The 18356-nt window shown below is 39.5% G+C and overlaps 1 protein-coding gene and 1 pseudogene across 7 annotated transcripts in view; one reads left to right on the plus strand and one right to left on the minus strand.

Annotated features, from left to right (window-relative positions):
- Positions 1-18356, minus strand: part of LOC132419222 (lysine-specific demethylase 6A-like) — a 168432-nt gene that overhangs the window by 119361 nt on the left and 30715 nt on the right. For all 7 annotated transcript variants that reach the window (XR_009518158.1, XM_060003217.1, XM_060003218.1 and 4 more), the window contains one exon: positions 4-53. Coding sequence is in view for 5 of the 7 variants with exons in the window: in XM_060003217.1 (XP_059859200.1) it covers positions 4-53 (50 nt within the window). In the remaining 2 variants the exon portion in view is untranslated. Of the gene's footprint in view, positions 1-3; positions 54-18356 lie in introns of those variants that run through there.
- On the plus strand, positions 11771-11942 carry LOC132419209 (shieldin complex subunit 1-like; annotated as a pseudogene).

Genomic DNA, 18356 nt, shown 5'->3' on the forward strand with positions numbered 1-18356 from the left:
AACCTTCCAGTAGTCAGACTGTAAACTGTAGTATCTCTGATAAGCAGATAATGCTGAAAAAGGGAAAATAGTTATTAGTCCAATTATGTCCTATTTAAAAAGCCACAACACAGATTTTAATATTTTAATACAAGCTGCCCATCATACCTGCCTTTCCACAAACAGTTATATAAACAGCAAACAATTTAAAGTTTATGCCCTACCAAGTTAATCACCTATGGAAATAATAATTATAATGGAAAAATAAATAACCTACAGGAGACCAGGTATATAAACCATCATCAAATCTCATCCTTGCACTTAGAAAAATGTAAAACCTTGGCACTTACTTTAATTCACTTGATCTCCCTCATCAACCAAATGTCATGAAAATTTTCTAAGTCTGTTTTTACACACTATAATGAATTTTCTCAAAATCCAACACTTTCCAGAAAGATAAAACCTGAGCTGTAATAAACCCTTGTTTCTGGTGCTTTCTTTCACATAATCAATATCATCTTGGGCTACTAGCTTCAATATAATTCCAAGATGGTTATTCCCACACTCCCTAACCATCTAAAGGCAAAAAAGTCTGGAATCACATAAAGAAGTTCCTGTCAGCCTAAAAAAAAGGCACATAAGAAAAGGCACATAAGGCAAAAAGGTAAATAGGAAGTCACATAAGCCAGGGCTCCCCAGCCGCCGGGCTGTGAACTAGTACAGTCCTTGGCGTGTTAGGAACAGGGCCATACAGCAGGAGGTGAGCAGCAGAAAAGCAAGCAAAGCTTCACGTGCCACTCCCCATCGCTCACATTACCACATGAACCATCTGCGACCACTGCTACCCCACCAACCCACCCCCCATCCGTGGAAAAATCCACGAAACCGGTCCCTGGTGTCAAAAAGGTTGGAAACCGCTAAGATAAGCACATCAGAATTAGTGGGGACATTCTTTAAAACTAAGAACAACAGGAAACTCCATCGTGATTCCAAAGGAATAAGAATGTCTTTGAACTATTTGTTAAAGTTCCCAAGGGACAACGTTTAGAATGAAATACACTTAGGAATGAACACTGCCTTAAAGTCAAAGTAAAATAAGAATATTACACTACACAAAAGGAAGAGCAGATTGTACACAAGTATTGTAACACTGAGGATTTTCATATCTTCAACAATCATTTTTATGAATTTCAGACATTTTCTCAATAAAGCCAAAAACATCTAATATCCTTTCATGAAAATAACTAGAGTTAAGAGAAAACAAGACTTAATGAGAAAAACTTGCTTTTTCAAGTATTATCATAAAATTATAATAATAATAATTTCAAGATAACCAAATGTGTGGTTAAAAGACACTACTATATATGCTAATCACTGCGTACAACACATCTGAGAACGGACTGACTAAAATATTTGTTTTTACAAAAAAATTTGAAGGAGCAAGGCTAACACAAGAAGTCACAGATTACCAAAGCAGACACTCACGGAGAGAATCAACCCTAGAAACAAGTGTCAGGGTACAAAAGTTCACGGCAGACATGCCTGAGATTTAAACATCCAGGGCTCCCAGGCAAACGAGGAGCCCCACAATACTCCAAGACTTTCTTCTAGGGGCCCAGTAATATTGCCACATGTTAACCCGAGAAAAAGCTCCACAAGCTTCTGGCCAAAGAATGGGAAAAAGAACAATTTTTAAATACCCCAGAGCATTCTGGTCGTAACAATCCGGAAAGTAAGAAAAATAATTCCAGCCCACTCCAGTCATCCTATCCAACCTAGAAGGAAGAAAACTGAGAAATTCTGATGCAATTCACTTTGCAAAGGCATAGGCTAACTAAAAAGACTGAGACCTAATCATAAGACTACAGAACACTTTTCCCTCCCCTAACACCTTGCTACCCCATTACTAAAGGCCTATTTACAGCAGTTCTTTTTAACTCGACATGGTATCATGTCGAGATACCAAGAAAAAATTACAAGGCACACCAAAATAAAAAAAAAAAAGAGAGAGAGAGAAAGAAGCAAGGGGCACAGCAAGCATCAGAAACAGATGTGGCACTGATGTTGGAATTATCACATCAGGAAATTTAAAACAAGTACAACTAATATGCTAAGGATATGTAATATATAAAGTAGAGAGCATACAAGAATGGAAAAACAATGTAAACAGAGATATAGAAGGCCAACAATTTCAAGTAGAAATGCTAAAGATCAAAAACACTATAACAAAAATTATGAGAGTCGCAGTAGATTAGATAGATACTGCTAAGGAAACGGTATCTGAGATAGAGGATTTATCAAAAAAATCCTCAAAAACCCCTAAAAAGGGAAGATGGGGGAAAAAAGAACATAATATCCAAGGCTGTGGGACAACTAGCAAAGGTTTAACAAATGTGTTACTCCTAACAAAAGATAAAGAAATACTATACTATCAAAAGATAAATAAAGGAAGAGAGCACAGGAATTATTTGGAACAATAATGAATGAGAATTTCCCCCAAATTAATGTGAGACAATAGACTATAGATTCAGGAAGCTCAGAGAACACCAAGCAGGGAAAATGACCAAAGCAAAAAAATACACTGAGGCATATTTTCAAACTGCAGAAAATGTTTATTTAAAAAAAAAGACCATGGATACATACATGGATAGTAAGGCTAATGTATCTTTTGTTTTGTTTTTTTGACTGTAATAATAAGAACTGTATTGAATGATGTCTTGAGAGGGGAAAAGTAGTGGATAGGAATGATGACAACAGAAACAGCTCGGAAAAGATAATTCAAACCTATCTTCAGTTAACAAAGCCAATTATTGACATATAAAGAAATGGGGAAAGTCAAGAAAATAGATGCTTCTAAATCTGTTGATGAAGTTTTTGATGAAGCTGTGAAGATTTTTGACAAAGAAGGCTAACTCTAAACCTGAAAGCATCCTTTAAATAATGCTTGAAAATACTGCTTTGATAGCTGCTATCAAAACCCGTTTTTTACATCTCAATTAATGTAATTGAGATGTATAATTACATCTCAATTAATGGCCAGAAAGTACGTAATAAGACAAATTAAATTTTTAATATTTTTTTTGGAGGGGGAGGGTCACAGGAGTAGACAGTAAACTTGAGTCTAACTTCATCTTAGTTACGGTGCTCACAAAACAAAAAAGGGCATTAGCTAGTTTTTGTTTTTACTCAAAAAGAATATCCCTTTTATTAGTTTATAGTTTATGCCTTCTGTGACCAAAACTTTTAGTATGTCTATCCCTTAGTAATTACAACATGCTTGGATTAGAGATTCCCCGCGTCTTTTTCTCTTGAAGGTTTTAAATTCCCAGAATATTAAATTGTAGGCCAAATTCCAAAAGAACTTTTCATGGGGTCAGTTCCAGCACAATGTGTTTGGTAAACTAACTCATGAAATGAATTCCCATAAGTGTTTGAGTATTTATCAAATAACTGACCATTTCCGATAGAAAAGTAAGAAAACTTAGGCTTCGTTTTACTGCAACTTGTACAAAGTTGTGTGACAGGGCACAGTCTTTGCTTCCAGGGATTGGGATGGGGGCACTGCGGGGACCTGGCAGAATTATCACCTTTATTCTGACATAAATCTGAGGGTAAGGGGCAAGCATCACACCCTGGACATGTATTCCTTATGCTCTATTATATAATGTTATTAATGATTAAACTGATCTTAACAAAATTCCTAGCAGTGGAACCTTGAAATGCATGTACTTAGATTTATGGTCAAATTTTTTAGTTAGCATTTTAATTTTACTTCAAAGTTATTTTCTTTGTTTTCCAGACTAAGCATAGGGTTAGTACAAAGGAGACCAAATCTAATGGTTACATTTCCCATTTGTATTTTATTTTCTTGAATATTTTTTTCATAGTACCTTAAGAAGATTTAAAAATCAATGCACTTTGGTCAGAAAAACAACACATTTATAGTATTTAAAAAACACACAAAGAACTCTTGAAACTCAACCATGGGAAAACAGCCTGATAAAAAATGCACCAGAGAACTTAACAAACACCTCACCAAAGAAGAGATACAGAGGGTAAAAAATCATAAGATGCTTTCCATCATGTCATCAGGGAAATGCAAATTAAAGCTATATACTTATTTAGAAAGGCCAAAATCAAAAACACTGACCATACCAAATAATGGCGAGGCTGTGGAACAGAAACTCTCATTCATTCCTAGGGAAAGCAAAAATGGTACAGCCAATGGAAAACAGTTTGGCAGTTTCTTACAAAGCTTACACATACTGCTATCATATGATCCAGCAATCATACTTTTTACCCAAAGGAGATGAAAACTTTATATCACTATGAAAATCTGCACATGGAGTTGCCTCTTGCCCAAGTTCCCATTTTAAAGTTTAGATATCTCCCTTTAAGGAAACAGGCTGTCAATCTTTCTTTCTCCAGCTCATCAACATGCTGCAGAAGCTATATTCCAAGCAAGTGCAAATGACAGCTAGGGCTACTTTGCTCTACAAGCTCACATTCATGGGATGGAAGCTCTAATGCACAAACAGCAGAGAAACCTATGTTCTCTAATTGCCCTTACCTATATCATACATGGAGGGAGACTCCATGTCAGGAGAGGCAAGGTACCTGTCTAACACCTGCTACTATATCAGAGGATCATTCCAAAAGAACAAGGCCATTTATCCCACACTCCAGTCCTGGAAAACTGAGGCAGAGGTTCTATGTTATAGAACACAGAACTCAGTGGCTGTCCCTAAATGACTGAATTTACAAGGAAAAGAGGTTAGAAAAGTTAAAAACTAACACTATTGTTGAAACCAATGTAAACTTTTTCATATTAAGTAATTAAGAGGAGGTTGTTAGCTCTAAGAAAGCAAAAATCAAGTACCTGACAAACGAGTTGTACCCACAATACTATATAAATAACTCTCAAAACTCAATAATAAAACATATAAAACAAAAAGTGTAATAATAAAAGAAAAACATCACAGACTAAGACAGCAAATAAGCACAGGAAAAGATGTTCACCATCATTATGGAAATGAATCATACTAACAATAACAAGTTCTGACAAAGATAAAGAGCAACCATGATTCTCATAAACTGCTATTGTAAATGCAAACTTGGAACAGCTACTTTGGGAAATCATAAGCAATTTGTTGTAAAGTTATAACAAACTTACCAGCAATGCACTGACCCAGAAATTCACTCCTAAGTGAAATTAAAACTTAAATTCATACAAAAACCGGTATGTAAAAATTTTAGGCACTTTTTCCACAACTGCCAAACTTCCTTCAATGGGTGTTGGGGTACACAAACTGTCGAACATCCAGACTACAGACTATTGTTCAGCAATACCAAGTAAATATCAATACACCCAATAACATGAAGAAATCTCAAGTGTGTCATGCTAAATTAACAAAGTTCAAACTCAAAACATTGTCTAAAATCATCCTAACAGAAAACAAAGCCCAGGTCTCTGATAATTCTGTGGCGTCAACGTATCAGAACTGTACTACTTGCCTCCAAACTTCTTAGGTGAAAGAGAAAAATGCTAAATACACAGATCACTCATGGTACTTTTGATAAAGGATAGTTCATTAATTATTTTAAGTCTTTATTGAATTGGTTACAATATTGCTTCTGTTTCAGGCTTTCGCTTTTTTGGCCCCAAGACATATGGGAGCTTAGCTCCCAGACCAGGAATTGAACCCACACCCCGCTGCATTGAAAGGCAAAGTCTCAACCACCCGACTGCCAGGTAAGTCCCTAAAGGATGGTTTAAAAAGAAGTAATTTTAGAGCTTCCCTGGTGGCGCAGTGGTTGAGAGTCTGCCTGCTGATGCAGGGGACACGGGTTCATGCCCCGGTCCGGGAAGATCCCATATGCCGCAGAGTGTCTGGGCCCGTGAGCCATGGCTGCTGAGCCTGCGCGTCCGGAGCCTGTGCTCCTCAATGGGAGAGGCCACAACAGTGAGAGGCCTGCGTACCGCAAAAAAAAAAAAAAAAAAAGTAATTCTAAAAGATACAACTAACTTTTTTATAAAACTATAAATGAAAAATGCAAATAAAAATCAAATCAAGCCAAAGTATCAAATACAGACCACATTTTTGTATCTAATATTTAATGAGTAAGTTGACACATGATTCAAAACAATTATTAAAAATTATCCTTCTGAAAGAACATCTCTCTGTGCCCATGGGCATACATAATCAATCAGTGTTCAACAGTTCTAGTCAGTGAAGCATATAAAGCTGAGTATGAACTTAAAACCACTGCAGGCACCAAAACAAATTATAAACAAAGTATATATCACTGAGACAGGTTGGGAACTGGGACCCTTTACTGCAGTGCTTGCTCCTCTACCTGTGCAACAATAAGGGACTAAAAATAACTGTGCACATGTACAGTTGGGGCAAATTATGAACAAGTTACAAAAAGACCAAAAACCACCTACCACAAGGTGCCAGGAGAAAAAACGGTACTGTGCACAATTTCCTGCACACAGCACCAATAAAGGGAGTGAGCAGACCACCCAAGCCACCTCTCTGGCCTGACCCCTAGATCCGCCCCTACCCTCACCCCATTTAAGGGACGAGCTTATCCCCCTTAGGGAGTAAGCCACGGAACCTGTTAACTTGTTTCTGCTTCCCCCCTCCGTTGCAGTACTGAGTCCCAATAAAACTTTGCCTTTATTTCTCTTCTAGCCTCTTATCAATTTCTACAGATAAAGTCCAAGAACTATGGTCAGTAACATCACCAGCATATTTTATACCTTTTTATGACAACATATTAATGTCAGTACTGAATTTCCCTAATATATTGCTTAGCTAAACTTAAAAATTTTTTGTTTTTAGTACAATTATCAATAGCAGTACTGAGTCCCAATAAAACTTTGCCTTTATTTCTCTTCTAGCCTCTTATCAATTTCTACAGATAAAGTCCAAGAACTATGGTCAGTAACATCACCAGCATATTTTATACCTTTTTATGACAACATATTAATGTCAGTACTGAATTTCCCTAATATATTGCTTAGCTAAACTTAAAAATTTTTTATTTTTAGTACAATTATCAATAGCAGAGAACCATGAAACATACTAAGTACAGACTTAAATGACAAAGAAAGGTATATACTATACTAGTGCATAAAACTGTAATAGGAAAGAACAATTCTGACTCCATATTAGATGTTTTTTATTTTAATCTGTATTCTATTGCTTTTGCTTTGAGTTAAATTCAGGCCCATAGCCTGAAATATAGAGGATAGCCTATTCTCAAGGCTCTGACCTTTAAGAGTATACCACTTTTCCATTCACATAGAAATAAAAAGTTGCAGAACAGAGAATAACATATTTTTTGCTGGAGGTTTACAGGAACATCATGACCTGACCTGAGTGGACAACTATAAGAACAAAGGATTCCGATACCGAAAAGTATGCAACAAACAGCCACTCCCTTCCTCTTTTAGTATAAAAGAAGCCTGAATTCCGACTGGGGTAAGATGGTTCTCTAGGACAGTGGACCAGTTTCGTGGAAGACAATTTTTTCATGGACAGGGCGGGGGTGGGTGGGGGTGGTCAGGCAGTAATGTGAGGGATGGCGAGCGGCAGATGAAGCATCACTCCCTCTAGTGATCGGGGATTGGGGACCCCTGCTCTAGGATATTAGTCTACCATCTTCTCGGTCTGCTGGCTTTCCAAATAAAGTCATTACCCCTTGCCCTACCAGCTCATCTCCCAATTTAATGACCTGTTGTGTGGCAAGTAGAACAAGTTCGCACTCCGTAACAAAACTAGTACAGTATTATTAAAGCAAAGCATGGACAATAAGTATTCATTACTAAAAATAACCTAAGCTGAAGTAACATAATCAATTTTCTGATTTTGAAAAAGTTCAATATTTAGAGAATTTTTAAGGGCCTAAAGGAAAGAAAGTATCAAGCTGAGAAATTAAGAGTTAAAGATACACTTTAAATGCTAAGCTAAAGAGATTCCCAGGTGGCACAGTGGTTAAGAATCTGTCTGCCAATGCAGGGGACATGGGTTCAAGCCCTGGTCCAGGAAGATCCCACATGCCGCGGAGCAACTAAGTCCGTGTGCCACAACTACTGAGCCTGCGCTCTAGAGCCCGTGAGCCACAACTACTGAGCCTACGTGCCCCAACTACTGAAGCCCGTGTGCGTAGAGCCGTGCTCTGCAACAAGAGAAGCCACCGCAATGAGAAGCCCACGCACCACAACGAAGAGTAGCCCATGCTCGCCACAACTAGAGACAGCCCACACGCAGAACGGAGACCCAGTGCAGCCAAAAATAAATAAATTTATAAAAGAAAAAAAATGCTAAGCTAAAAATTTAACTTCTAGGACAAGGGTTCTTCAAGTTTAATCCCAGATGACTCAGTTACCAATTCCACTAGGAAATCCACATCCTCAGGCCCTATCTCAGATATCAGTGAGTGAGAAAATCTGGGACTGGATCCCATCAATTGGTGTTTAACACACTGTAGGTTTCTGATACACTCTGAAATTTGATAAGCATTGTTTTAGGGGCTCAGAAGTGAAACTTCTACAAAGGGAGTTTGGAGCAGCTGGGCCCGTGAGCCATGGCCGCTGAGCCTGTGCGTCCAGAGCCTGTGCTCCGCAATGAGAGAGGCCACAACAGTGAGAGGCCCACGTACCACAAAAAAAAGAGAAAAAGAAAAATAACAAAAAAAATCAGACAAAGGTATGTCACTGATCAAATAAAATTTATATTTTAAGGCAGGACAAGAGAATTTAAACATAAAATTCTCTCTGTGTGTCCATCTGAACCTCCTCCCTCTATCCCTAATGTGCAGGGTGCAACCTGCATTACACATTAACCAGACCTTCTTAAAGACTGGAGTGCCTGCTGAACCACAAGGTTAATTTTTTTCCAGTCTTCTAATGCTAGCAAATGTAACTTAAATAATAGCGCTCTTTCCAACTCTGTAGGGGTCCATGGTAACTTGCTGCTACCTTTATATGTGCTTACCTAGACTACACATCCTTGGTGAATTTTATGTAAAATGTCAGTATGTCATGTGATATATGATCCTTTGTCTCCTTTGTCTTGAAAATGTATTATGACTCTGCCTTCGACTTCTAATAGAACACTTCTCAGAGTGTCTGTCTCCTGGGTTATAATCCTCGATTTGCCTCAAATAAAATTATTTGTTTCTCTTCTTTATTTGGTTATTAATTCAAGTTTCATCAATATTTCCTTGGTGCAGCTGGCAAAATAACAGAGATGGGACACCTGGAGTCTACCCTGAACCAGCGCTTGCTACCAGCACAGGCCCTATGCCCCACCCCCATTCTCAGTATTCCTTAGGTGCTTTAGTGAGTTCTCCTGATATCCAAACATCATTGCTTTAAATGATGTCCTGAATTTTATTCGAATTGGTTTTCCTGGGACTTGGAGTCCTAAGGGGATACCAGTACATTTCCTGGGCAGGGACACAGGGTAAACTGTAAAGTGAGCTGCGTTGGCCAGCCTCTTTTTTTAAATCTGTCTTAAATTGGAAAGATTATACATATGTGGTCTGAACTAACTGTTTGCTGGTGAAATGACAGACTGACCCTGCTCTGCTCAAAATAACAGAGACTTTTGCTCCTTCTGACCACAAGGAGTTCTCAGCTAACTGAGAATCTAGCAGAAGTGTCTGGGGATCAATCCTCTGCCATGTACTGGACCTACAGGAGATCCAACTACAACTACTAAGTAAATTCGGGAAGGGGGTGGGGGGAGACACAGACACAAGGGCACATGTACAATAAGGCTGATCACCTAGTGCTCTGAGCACCCACAGCAGTTTTAGACTGTTGGAGAGAGAAACCAACACATATAGAACACTTGAACCACAGCCAAGGGTACTCCTTGGGGAGCTAGACTCAGAAGGAGCTGATCCATCACACTGTCCTCAGAAAGTTGTTCACATCACATCTGACTTGGGCTCCCAAACAGAAACGGTGCCACAAAGGACAACCAGCTCACTGAAGGACAGCTGCTCACTGGAACTCCAGCTCTCTTCATGTACAATGGAGATGGAGCCAGTGCTTGCAAGCACTTGTCTGAGCTATTAAATGGCCAGGATCAAGCGCTTTTGACATACCAAAATTATAGAAAAAACCAAATTGATAAAACATATTTTCAAACTTGTGACCTTGAGAGAAAAAAAATATTCCTAGAAGAAAGCTCTTAAGTAAACACAGCAAACAGCACCTGACACTACAGTCTTGGCTCAATTATTAAAACCTAAAACTGATATTTCAGGGCCTCTCGCCATCTGAGATGGCCCACACTGTCTGCGGAGTGTGTTTCTCCCAAGGCCACTCTTACCTTTTGAGAAGGACTGCATTCTGTCTATGTAATGTGTACCTCTCTAAATAAAACCATTGCTTCCTATCACTTCGTCTCTCACTGAATTCTTTCTATGATGAAACATAAAGAAGCTGAGCTTCATTAAGTCCTTGGGCCAGATGGTGGAGGAGAAGGACACGCACTCACGCCCTCTTGCAAGAGCACCGGAATCACAACTAACTGCTGAACAATCATCAACAGGAAGACATTGGAACTCACCAAAAAAGATCAACCGCATCCAAAGACAAAGAAGTCACAATGAGATGCTGGGAGGGGCGCAATCACAATAAAATCAAATCCCACCCGCTGGGTGGGTGACTCACAGACTGGAGAACACTTATACCACAGAAGTCCACCCACTGGAGTGAAGGCTCTGATCCCCACGTCAGGCTTCCAAACCTGGGGGTCCAGCAACGGGAGGAGGAATTCCCAGAGAATCAGACTTTGAAGGTAGCAGGATCTGACTGCAGGACTTCCACAGGACTGGGGGAAACAAAGACTCCACTCGTGGAGGGCACACACAAAGTAGAGTGTGCATCGGGACCCAGGGGAAGGAGCAGTGACCCCATAGGAGACTGAACCAGACCTACCTGCTAGTGTTGGAGGGTCTCCTGCAGAGGCGGGGGGCGGGGGGGAAGCTGTGGCTCACCATGGGGACAAGGACACTGGCAGCAGAAGTTCTGGAAAGTACTCCTTGGCGTGAGCCCTCCCAGAGTCTGTCATTAGCCCCACCAAAGAGCCCAGGTAGGCTCCAGTGTTGGGTTGCCTCAGGCCAAACAACCAACAGGGAGGGAACCCAGCCCCACCCATCAGCAGACAAGCGGATTAAGGTTTTACTGAGCTTTGCCCACCAGAGCAACAGTCAGCTCTACCCACCACCAGTCCCCCCCATCAGGAAACTTACACAAGCCTCTTAGCCTCATCCACCAGAGGGCAGAGAGCAGAAGCAAGAAGAACTACAATCCTGTAGCCTGTGGAACAAAAACTACATTCACAGGAAGACAGACAAAATGAAAGGGCAGAGAACTATGTACCAGGTGAAGAAACAAGATAAAACCCCAGAAAAACAACTAAATGAAGTGGACACAGGCAACCTTCCAGAAAAAGAATTCAGAATAATAATAGAAAGGACAATCCAAGACATCAGAAAAAGAATGGAGGAAAAGATCGAGAAGATGCAAGAAATGTTAGCAAAGACCTAGAAGGATTAAAGAACAAACACCTAGAACAATTAAAGAACAAACAAACAGAGATGAACAATACAATTACTGAAATGAAAAATACACTAGAAACAATCAATAGAATAACTGCGGCAGAAGAAGGGACAAGTGAACTGGAAGACAGAATGGTGGAATTCACTGCCATGGAACAGAACAAAAAAATAGAATGAGGAGGTGGCTGCTGTTGCAGGGCAGACTATGGCAACTCAGGAAGCCACTCCAGGAAGCCCGTCAGAGGAGACGAATGCTCTGGACATGCCATCAGATTATGTTGTAACAGAGACCCAGCCAGAAGGCCAACACTGAGGCTTTTACTTCTGAGAAAGCACTTTCTATTCCTTTCCCCTTTGATGTGGATCCAGCCCTGTGACTGACAGGGTCTTGGTGCTCCAGCATGGTGTCAGGCTTTTGTCCTGGACATTCAGGACAGTGGACCACAAGAGACCTCCTGGCCCCACATAATGTCAATCGGCAAGAGCTGTCCCAAAGATCTCTGTCTCAATGCTAAGACCCAGCTCCACCCAACAGCCAGCAAACTCCTAGTGTTGGATGCCCCATGCCAAACAACTAGCAATACAAAAACACAACCCCACCCACTAGCAGAGAAGCTGCCTAAAATGATACGAAGTTCACAGACACCCCAAAACACATCACTGGACGTGGCCCTGCACCCCAGAAAGACAAGATCCAGCCCCACTGACCAGAACACAGGCACCAGTCCCCTTCATCAGGAAGCCTACACAAGCCACTGAAAACAACCTCACCCACTGGGGGCAGACACCAAAAACAACGGGAACTACGAACCTGCAGCCTGTGAAAAGGAGACCCCAAACACAGTAAGTTAAACAAAATGAGAAGAGAAATATGCGGCAGATGAAGGAGCAGGTAAAAACTCACCAGACCTAACAAATGAAGACGAAATACACAGCCTATCTCAAAGAGAATTCAGAGTAATGATAGTAAAGATGATCTAAAATCTTGTAAATAAAATGGAGAAAATACAAGAAATGTTTAACAAGAACCTAGAAGAACTAAAGAACAAACAAACAATGATAAAAAACACAGTAAATGAGATTAAAAATTCGCTAGAAGGAGTCAATAGAATAACTGAGGCAGAAGGAGTAAGTGACCTGGAAGATAAAACAGTGGAAATAACTACTGCAGAGCAGAAAAAAGAATAAAAAGAACGGGGGACAGCCTAAGAGACCTCTGGAACAACATTAAACACACCAACATTCAAATTACAGGAGTCCCAGAAAAAGAAGAGAAAACAAAAGGGTCTGAGAAAATATCTGAAGGATTATAGTTGAAAACTTCCCAAACATGGGAAAGGAAATAGTCAATCAAGTCCAGGAAGCGCACAGAGTCCCATACAGGATATTACTATACGCAGCAAGGATCTCATTCAGACTTCACGGAGAAATTAAAACCTGTACAGACAAACAAAAGTTAAGAGAATTCACCACCACCAAACCAGCTTTAAACCAAATGCTAAAGGAACTTCTCAAGGCAAGAAACACACAAAGACATACATAAACCAAACCCAAAACAATTAAGAAAATGGAATAGGAACATACATATCGATAATTACCTTCAGTGTAAATGGATTAAATTCTCCAACCAAAACTAAAAGACTGGCTAAATGGATACAAGAACAAGACCTGTATATATGCTGTCTACAAGAGACCCACTTCAGACCTAGGGACACATACAGACTGAAAGTGAGGGGATGGAAAAAGGTATACCATGCAAGTGGAAATCAAAAGAAAGCTGGAGTACCAATTCTCACATCACACAAAATAGACTTTAAAATCAAGACTATTACAACAAAGAAGGACACTACATAATGATCAAAGAATCGATCCAAGAAGATATAACAATTGTAAATACTTAGGCACACAAGATAGGCACACCTCAATACATAAGGCAAATGCTAACTAAGAGCCATAAAAGGGAAAATTGACAGTAACATAATAATGTTAGAGAACTTTAACACCCCACTTTCACAGAACATCCAAGATGAAAATAAATAAGGAACCACAAGCTTTAAATGACTCATTACACCAGAAGGACTTAACTGATATTTATGGGACATTCCATCCAAAACCAACAGAATATACTTTCTTCTCAAGCACTCATGGAACATTCTCCAGGATAGATCACATCTTGGGTCACAAATCAAGCCTTGGTAAATTTAAGAAAACTCAAATTGTAACAAATATCTTTTCCAAAAACAATGCTGTGAAACTACATTTCAATTACAGGAAAAAAACTGTAAAAAATACACACACGTGCAGGCCAAACAATATGCTACTAAATAAGCAACAGATCACTGAAGAAATCAAAGAGGAAATCAAAAAATACCTAGAAACAAATGACAATGAAAACACGACAACCCAAAACTTATGGGATGCAACAAAAGCAGTTCTAAGCAGGAAGTTTACAGCAATACAATCATACCTGAAGAAACAAGAAACATCTCAAATAAACAACCGAAACTTACACCTAAAGCAATTACAGAAAGAAGAACAAAAAAAACCAAGTTAGCAGAAGGAAAGAAATCATAAAGATAACATCAAAAAAAATGAAAAAGAAATGAAAGGATCAATAGCAAAGATCAATAAAACTATAATCTGGTTCTTTGAGAAGATAAACAAAATTGACAAACGATTAGCCAGACTCGTCACTAAAAAAAGGAGGGACTTCCCAGATGGCACAGTGGTTAAGAATGTGCCTGCCAATGCAGGAGACATTGGTTCAAGCCATGGTCCAAGAAGATCCCACATGTCAAGGAGCAACTAAGCACGTGCACCACAACTACTGAGCCCACGTGCCACAACTACTGAAGCCCATGCACCTAGAGCCCATGATCCGCAACCAGAGAAGCCACCGCAATGTGAAGCCCGAGCATGGCAAAGAAGAGTAGCTCCTGCTTGCCGCGCCTAGAGAAAGTCCAGGGACAGCAACAAAAACCCAACGCAGCTGAAATTTAATTAATATTTTTAAAAAAGAAAAAAAAGAAGACTACTCAGATCAACATAATTAGAAATGGAAAGGGAGAAGTAAAATTTGACACAGCAGAATTACAGATGATCGTGAGAGATTAACATAAGCAACCATATGCCAATAAAATGGACAACATGGAAGAAATGGAAAAATTCTTAGAAAACCACAACCTTCCAAAACTGAACCAAAAGAAATAGAAAATGTAAACACACCAATCACAAGCACTGAAATTGAAACTGTGATTAAAAGTCTTCCAACAAACAAAAGCCCAGGACCAGATGGCTTAACAGACGAATTCTATCAAACATTTGCAAAACAGTTAACAAGTTTCCTCCTCAAACTCTTCCAAAATATAGCAGAGGCAGGAACACTCGAAAACTCATTGTACAAAGCCATCAACACCCTGATACCAAAACCCGACAAAGATGTCACAAAAACAGAAAATATAGGCCAATATCACTGACAAACATAAATGCAAAAATCCTCAATAAAATACGAGCAAACAGAATCCAAAAACACATTAAAAGGATTATACACCATGATCAAGTGAGGTTTATCCCAGAAATGCAAGGATTCTTCAATATATGCAAATAAATCAATGTGATACACCATATTAAAAAACTGAAAGATGAAAATCATATGATCATCTCAATAGATGCAGAAAAAGCTTTTGACAAAATTCAAAACCCATTTATGATAAAAGTTCACCAGAAAGTAGCCATAGAGAACCTACCTCAACATAATAAAGGCCATATGTGACAAACCCACAGGCAACATAGTTCTCAGTAGTGAAAAACTGAAACCATTTCCTCTAAGATCAGGAACAAGAAAAGGTTGCCCACTCTCACCATTATTATTCAACAAACTTTTGGAAGTTTTAGCCACAGCAATCAGAGAAGAAAAAGTACAAAAAGGAATCCAAATCGGAAAAGTAGAGGTAAAATTGTCACTGTTCACAGATGACATAATACTATATACAAAGATGATCCTAAAGATGCTACCAGAAAACTACTAGAGCTAATCCATGAATTTGGTAAACTAGCAGGATACAAAATTGATGCAGAGAATTCTCTTGCATTCTTATACACTAACGATGAAAAATCTGAAAGAGAATTAAGGAAACACTCCCATTTACCACTGCAACAAAAAGAATAAAATACCTAGGAATAAACCTACCTAAAGAAACAAACTGCAGGGCTTCCCTGGTGGTGCAGTGGTTGAGAGTCCGCGTGCCGCTGTAGGGGACACGAGTTTGTGCCCGCTCCAGGAAGATCCCACATGCCGTGGAGCGGCTGGGTCCGTGAGCCATGGCCGCTGGGCCTGCGCGTTCAGAGCCTGTGCTCCACAACGGGAGAGGCCACAACAGTGAGAGGCCTGTGTATCGCAAAAAAAAAAAAGAAACAAACTGCATACAGTTTTCTGTATGCATAAAACTATAAGACCCTGATGAAAGAAATTAAGGATCATACAAACAAATGAAGCGATATACCATGTTCCTGGATAGGAAGAATCAACATTGTGAAAATGACTATACTACCCAAAGCAACCTACAGATTCAATGCAATCCCTATCAAACTACCAGTGGCATTTTTCACAGAACTAGAACAAAAAATCTCACAATTTGTATGGAAACACAAAAGACCCCAAATAGCCAAAAAAATCTTGAGAAAGACAAACGGTGCTGGAGGAATCAGGTTCCCTGACTTCAGATTATACTACAAAGATACAGTAATGAAGACAGTATGGTACTGGCACAAAAAGAGAAATACAGATCAATAGAACAGTGTTGAAAGCCCAGAGATAAAACCACGCAATTATGTTCTCCTTACCTTTGAAAAAGGAGGCAAGAGTATACAATGGAGAAAAGACAGTCTCTTCGATAAGTGGTGCTGGGAAAACTGGACTACTACATGTAAAATAATTAAATTAGAACACTTCCTAACACCATTCAAAAAAGTAAACTCAAAATGGATTAAAGACCTAAATGTAAGGCCAAACACTGTAAAACTCTTAAGAGGAAAACACAGACAGAACACTATGATGTAAATCACAGCAAGGTCCTTTTTGACCCACCTCCTAGAGAAATGGACATTAAAACAAAAATAAACAAGTGGGACCTAATGAAACTTAAAGTTGTGCACAGCAACGGAAACCACTCCATTGCCAACAAAATGAAAAGAATCCTCAGAATGGGAGAAAATATTTGCAAACGAAGCAACTGACAAAGAACTAATCTCCAAAATATAGAAGCAGCTCATGCAGCTCAATAACAAAAAAACAAAAAACCCAATTCATAAATGGGTGGAAGACCTAAACAGACGTTTCTCCATATACACATTGCCAACAAACACATGAAAAGATGCTCAACATCAGTAATTATTAGAGAATGCAAATCAACCCTACAATGAGGTATCACCTAACACTGGTTATAATGGTCATCATCAAAAAATCTACAAACAGGGGCTTCCCTGGTGGCGCTGTGGTTGAGAGTCTGCCTACCGATGCAGGGGACATGGGTTCGTGCCCCGGTCCGGGAAGATCCCACATGCCGCGGAGCGGCTGGGCCCATGAGCCATGGCCGCTGAGTCTGCGAGTCCGGAGCCTGTGCTCTGCAATGGGAGAGGCCACAACAGTGAGAGGCCTGCGTACCGCAAAAAAAAAAAAAAAAAAAATCTACAAACAGTAAATGCAGGAGAGGGTGTGGAGAAAAGGGAACACTCTTGCACTGTGGGTGGGAATGTAAATTGATATAGCCACTATGAAGAACAGTATGGAGGTTCCTTAAAAAACTAAAAATAGAACTACCATACGACCAGCAATCACACTATAGGGCATATACCCTGAGAACACCATAATTCAAAAAGGGTCATGTACCACAATGTTCACTGCACACCTACAGCATGTGCTCCACAATGACAGAAGCCACCACAATGAGAAGCCCATGCACTGCAAGGAAGAGTAGCCCCCCCTCTATCCACAACTAGAGAAAGCCCGTGCACAGCCAAAAAACACAAAAAATAAAGAAAGAAAATATATGTTACCCATATTTAAAAAAAACAAAAAAAAATCAGTAATCTTTTGATGTTCCAACTACCTATTCTTTGCTGCAGAAACTCCTATACACCTGGGCTCCCCACCTTTTCTCTGTGGAGCAATCTCTCAGAGTTATCTGAGATGCTGTGTCCCAGGCTTAAGTCCTCAGTTTCTTCAACCAAATAAAACATAACTTTCAACGTTTTGGTTGTACATTTTTTCAGTCAACAGCTCAAACTTAGAGAAGATTATCAGTATTACCATCCAATGCCATGAATAAATGTCAGATTTTCAAATATTTCCTAACTTAAATGGAAAATTTTTTAAAACTCAAGAACAGAAATGAGAAATGCTGTTTGTGTTTTAGAACAATAAAAAGTATATTTGGCCTAAGGTCTCGTGATAGAGAGCTCCTAAAATACTTGGAATGTCCTGAGTGAAGAGTGGCTCTTAAGAGCCACTTTTGATTCACTTAATGCTAATGAGATGACTTAACAGCGAGCCCTTAGGTATCCTCAGGATGAGGCAGGTAGGTAGGAGAAAGCCTGCAGATTAAGCTCTATAATAAATTCCTGGAAACTGAGATTTGATGCATCCAATTCCTCAGGGAAATAAGTTCCTGAGCTCAGGAAACTTCCAGACCTTATCTATGTACCTCTTCATTTAGCTGTTCATTTGTATCCTTTACAATATCCCTTATAGTAAATTGGTAAATGTTTCCCTGAGCTCTGTGAGTCACTTTAAC

This window comes from Delphinus delphis, chromosome Y (assembly GCF_949987515.2).
Source record: "Delphinus delphis chromosome Y, mDelDel1.2, whole genome shotgun sequence".
In the NCBI taxonomy this organism is placed as follows: Eukaryota; Metazoa; Chordata; class Mammalia; order Artiodactyla; family Delphinidae; genus Delphinus; species Delphinus delphis.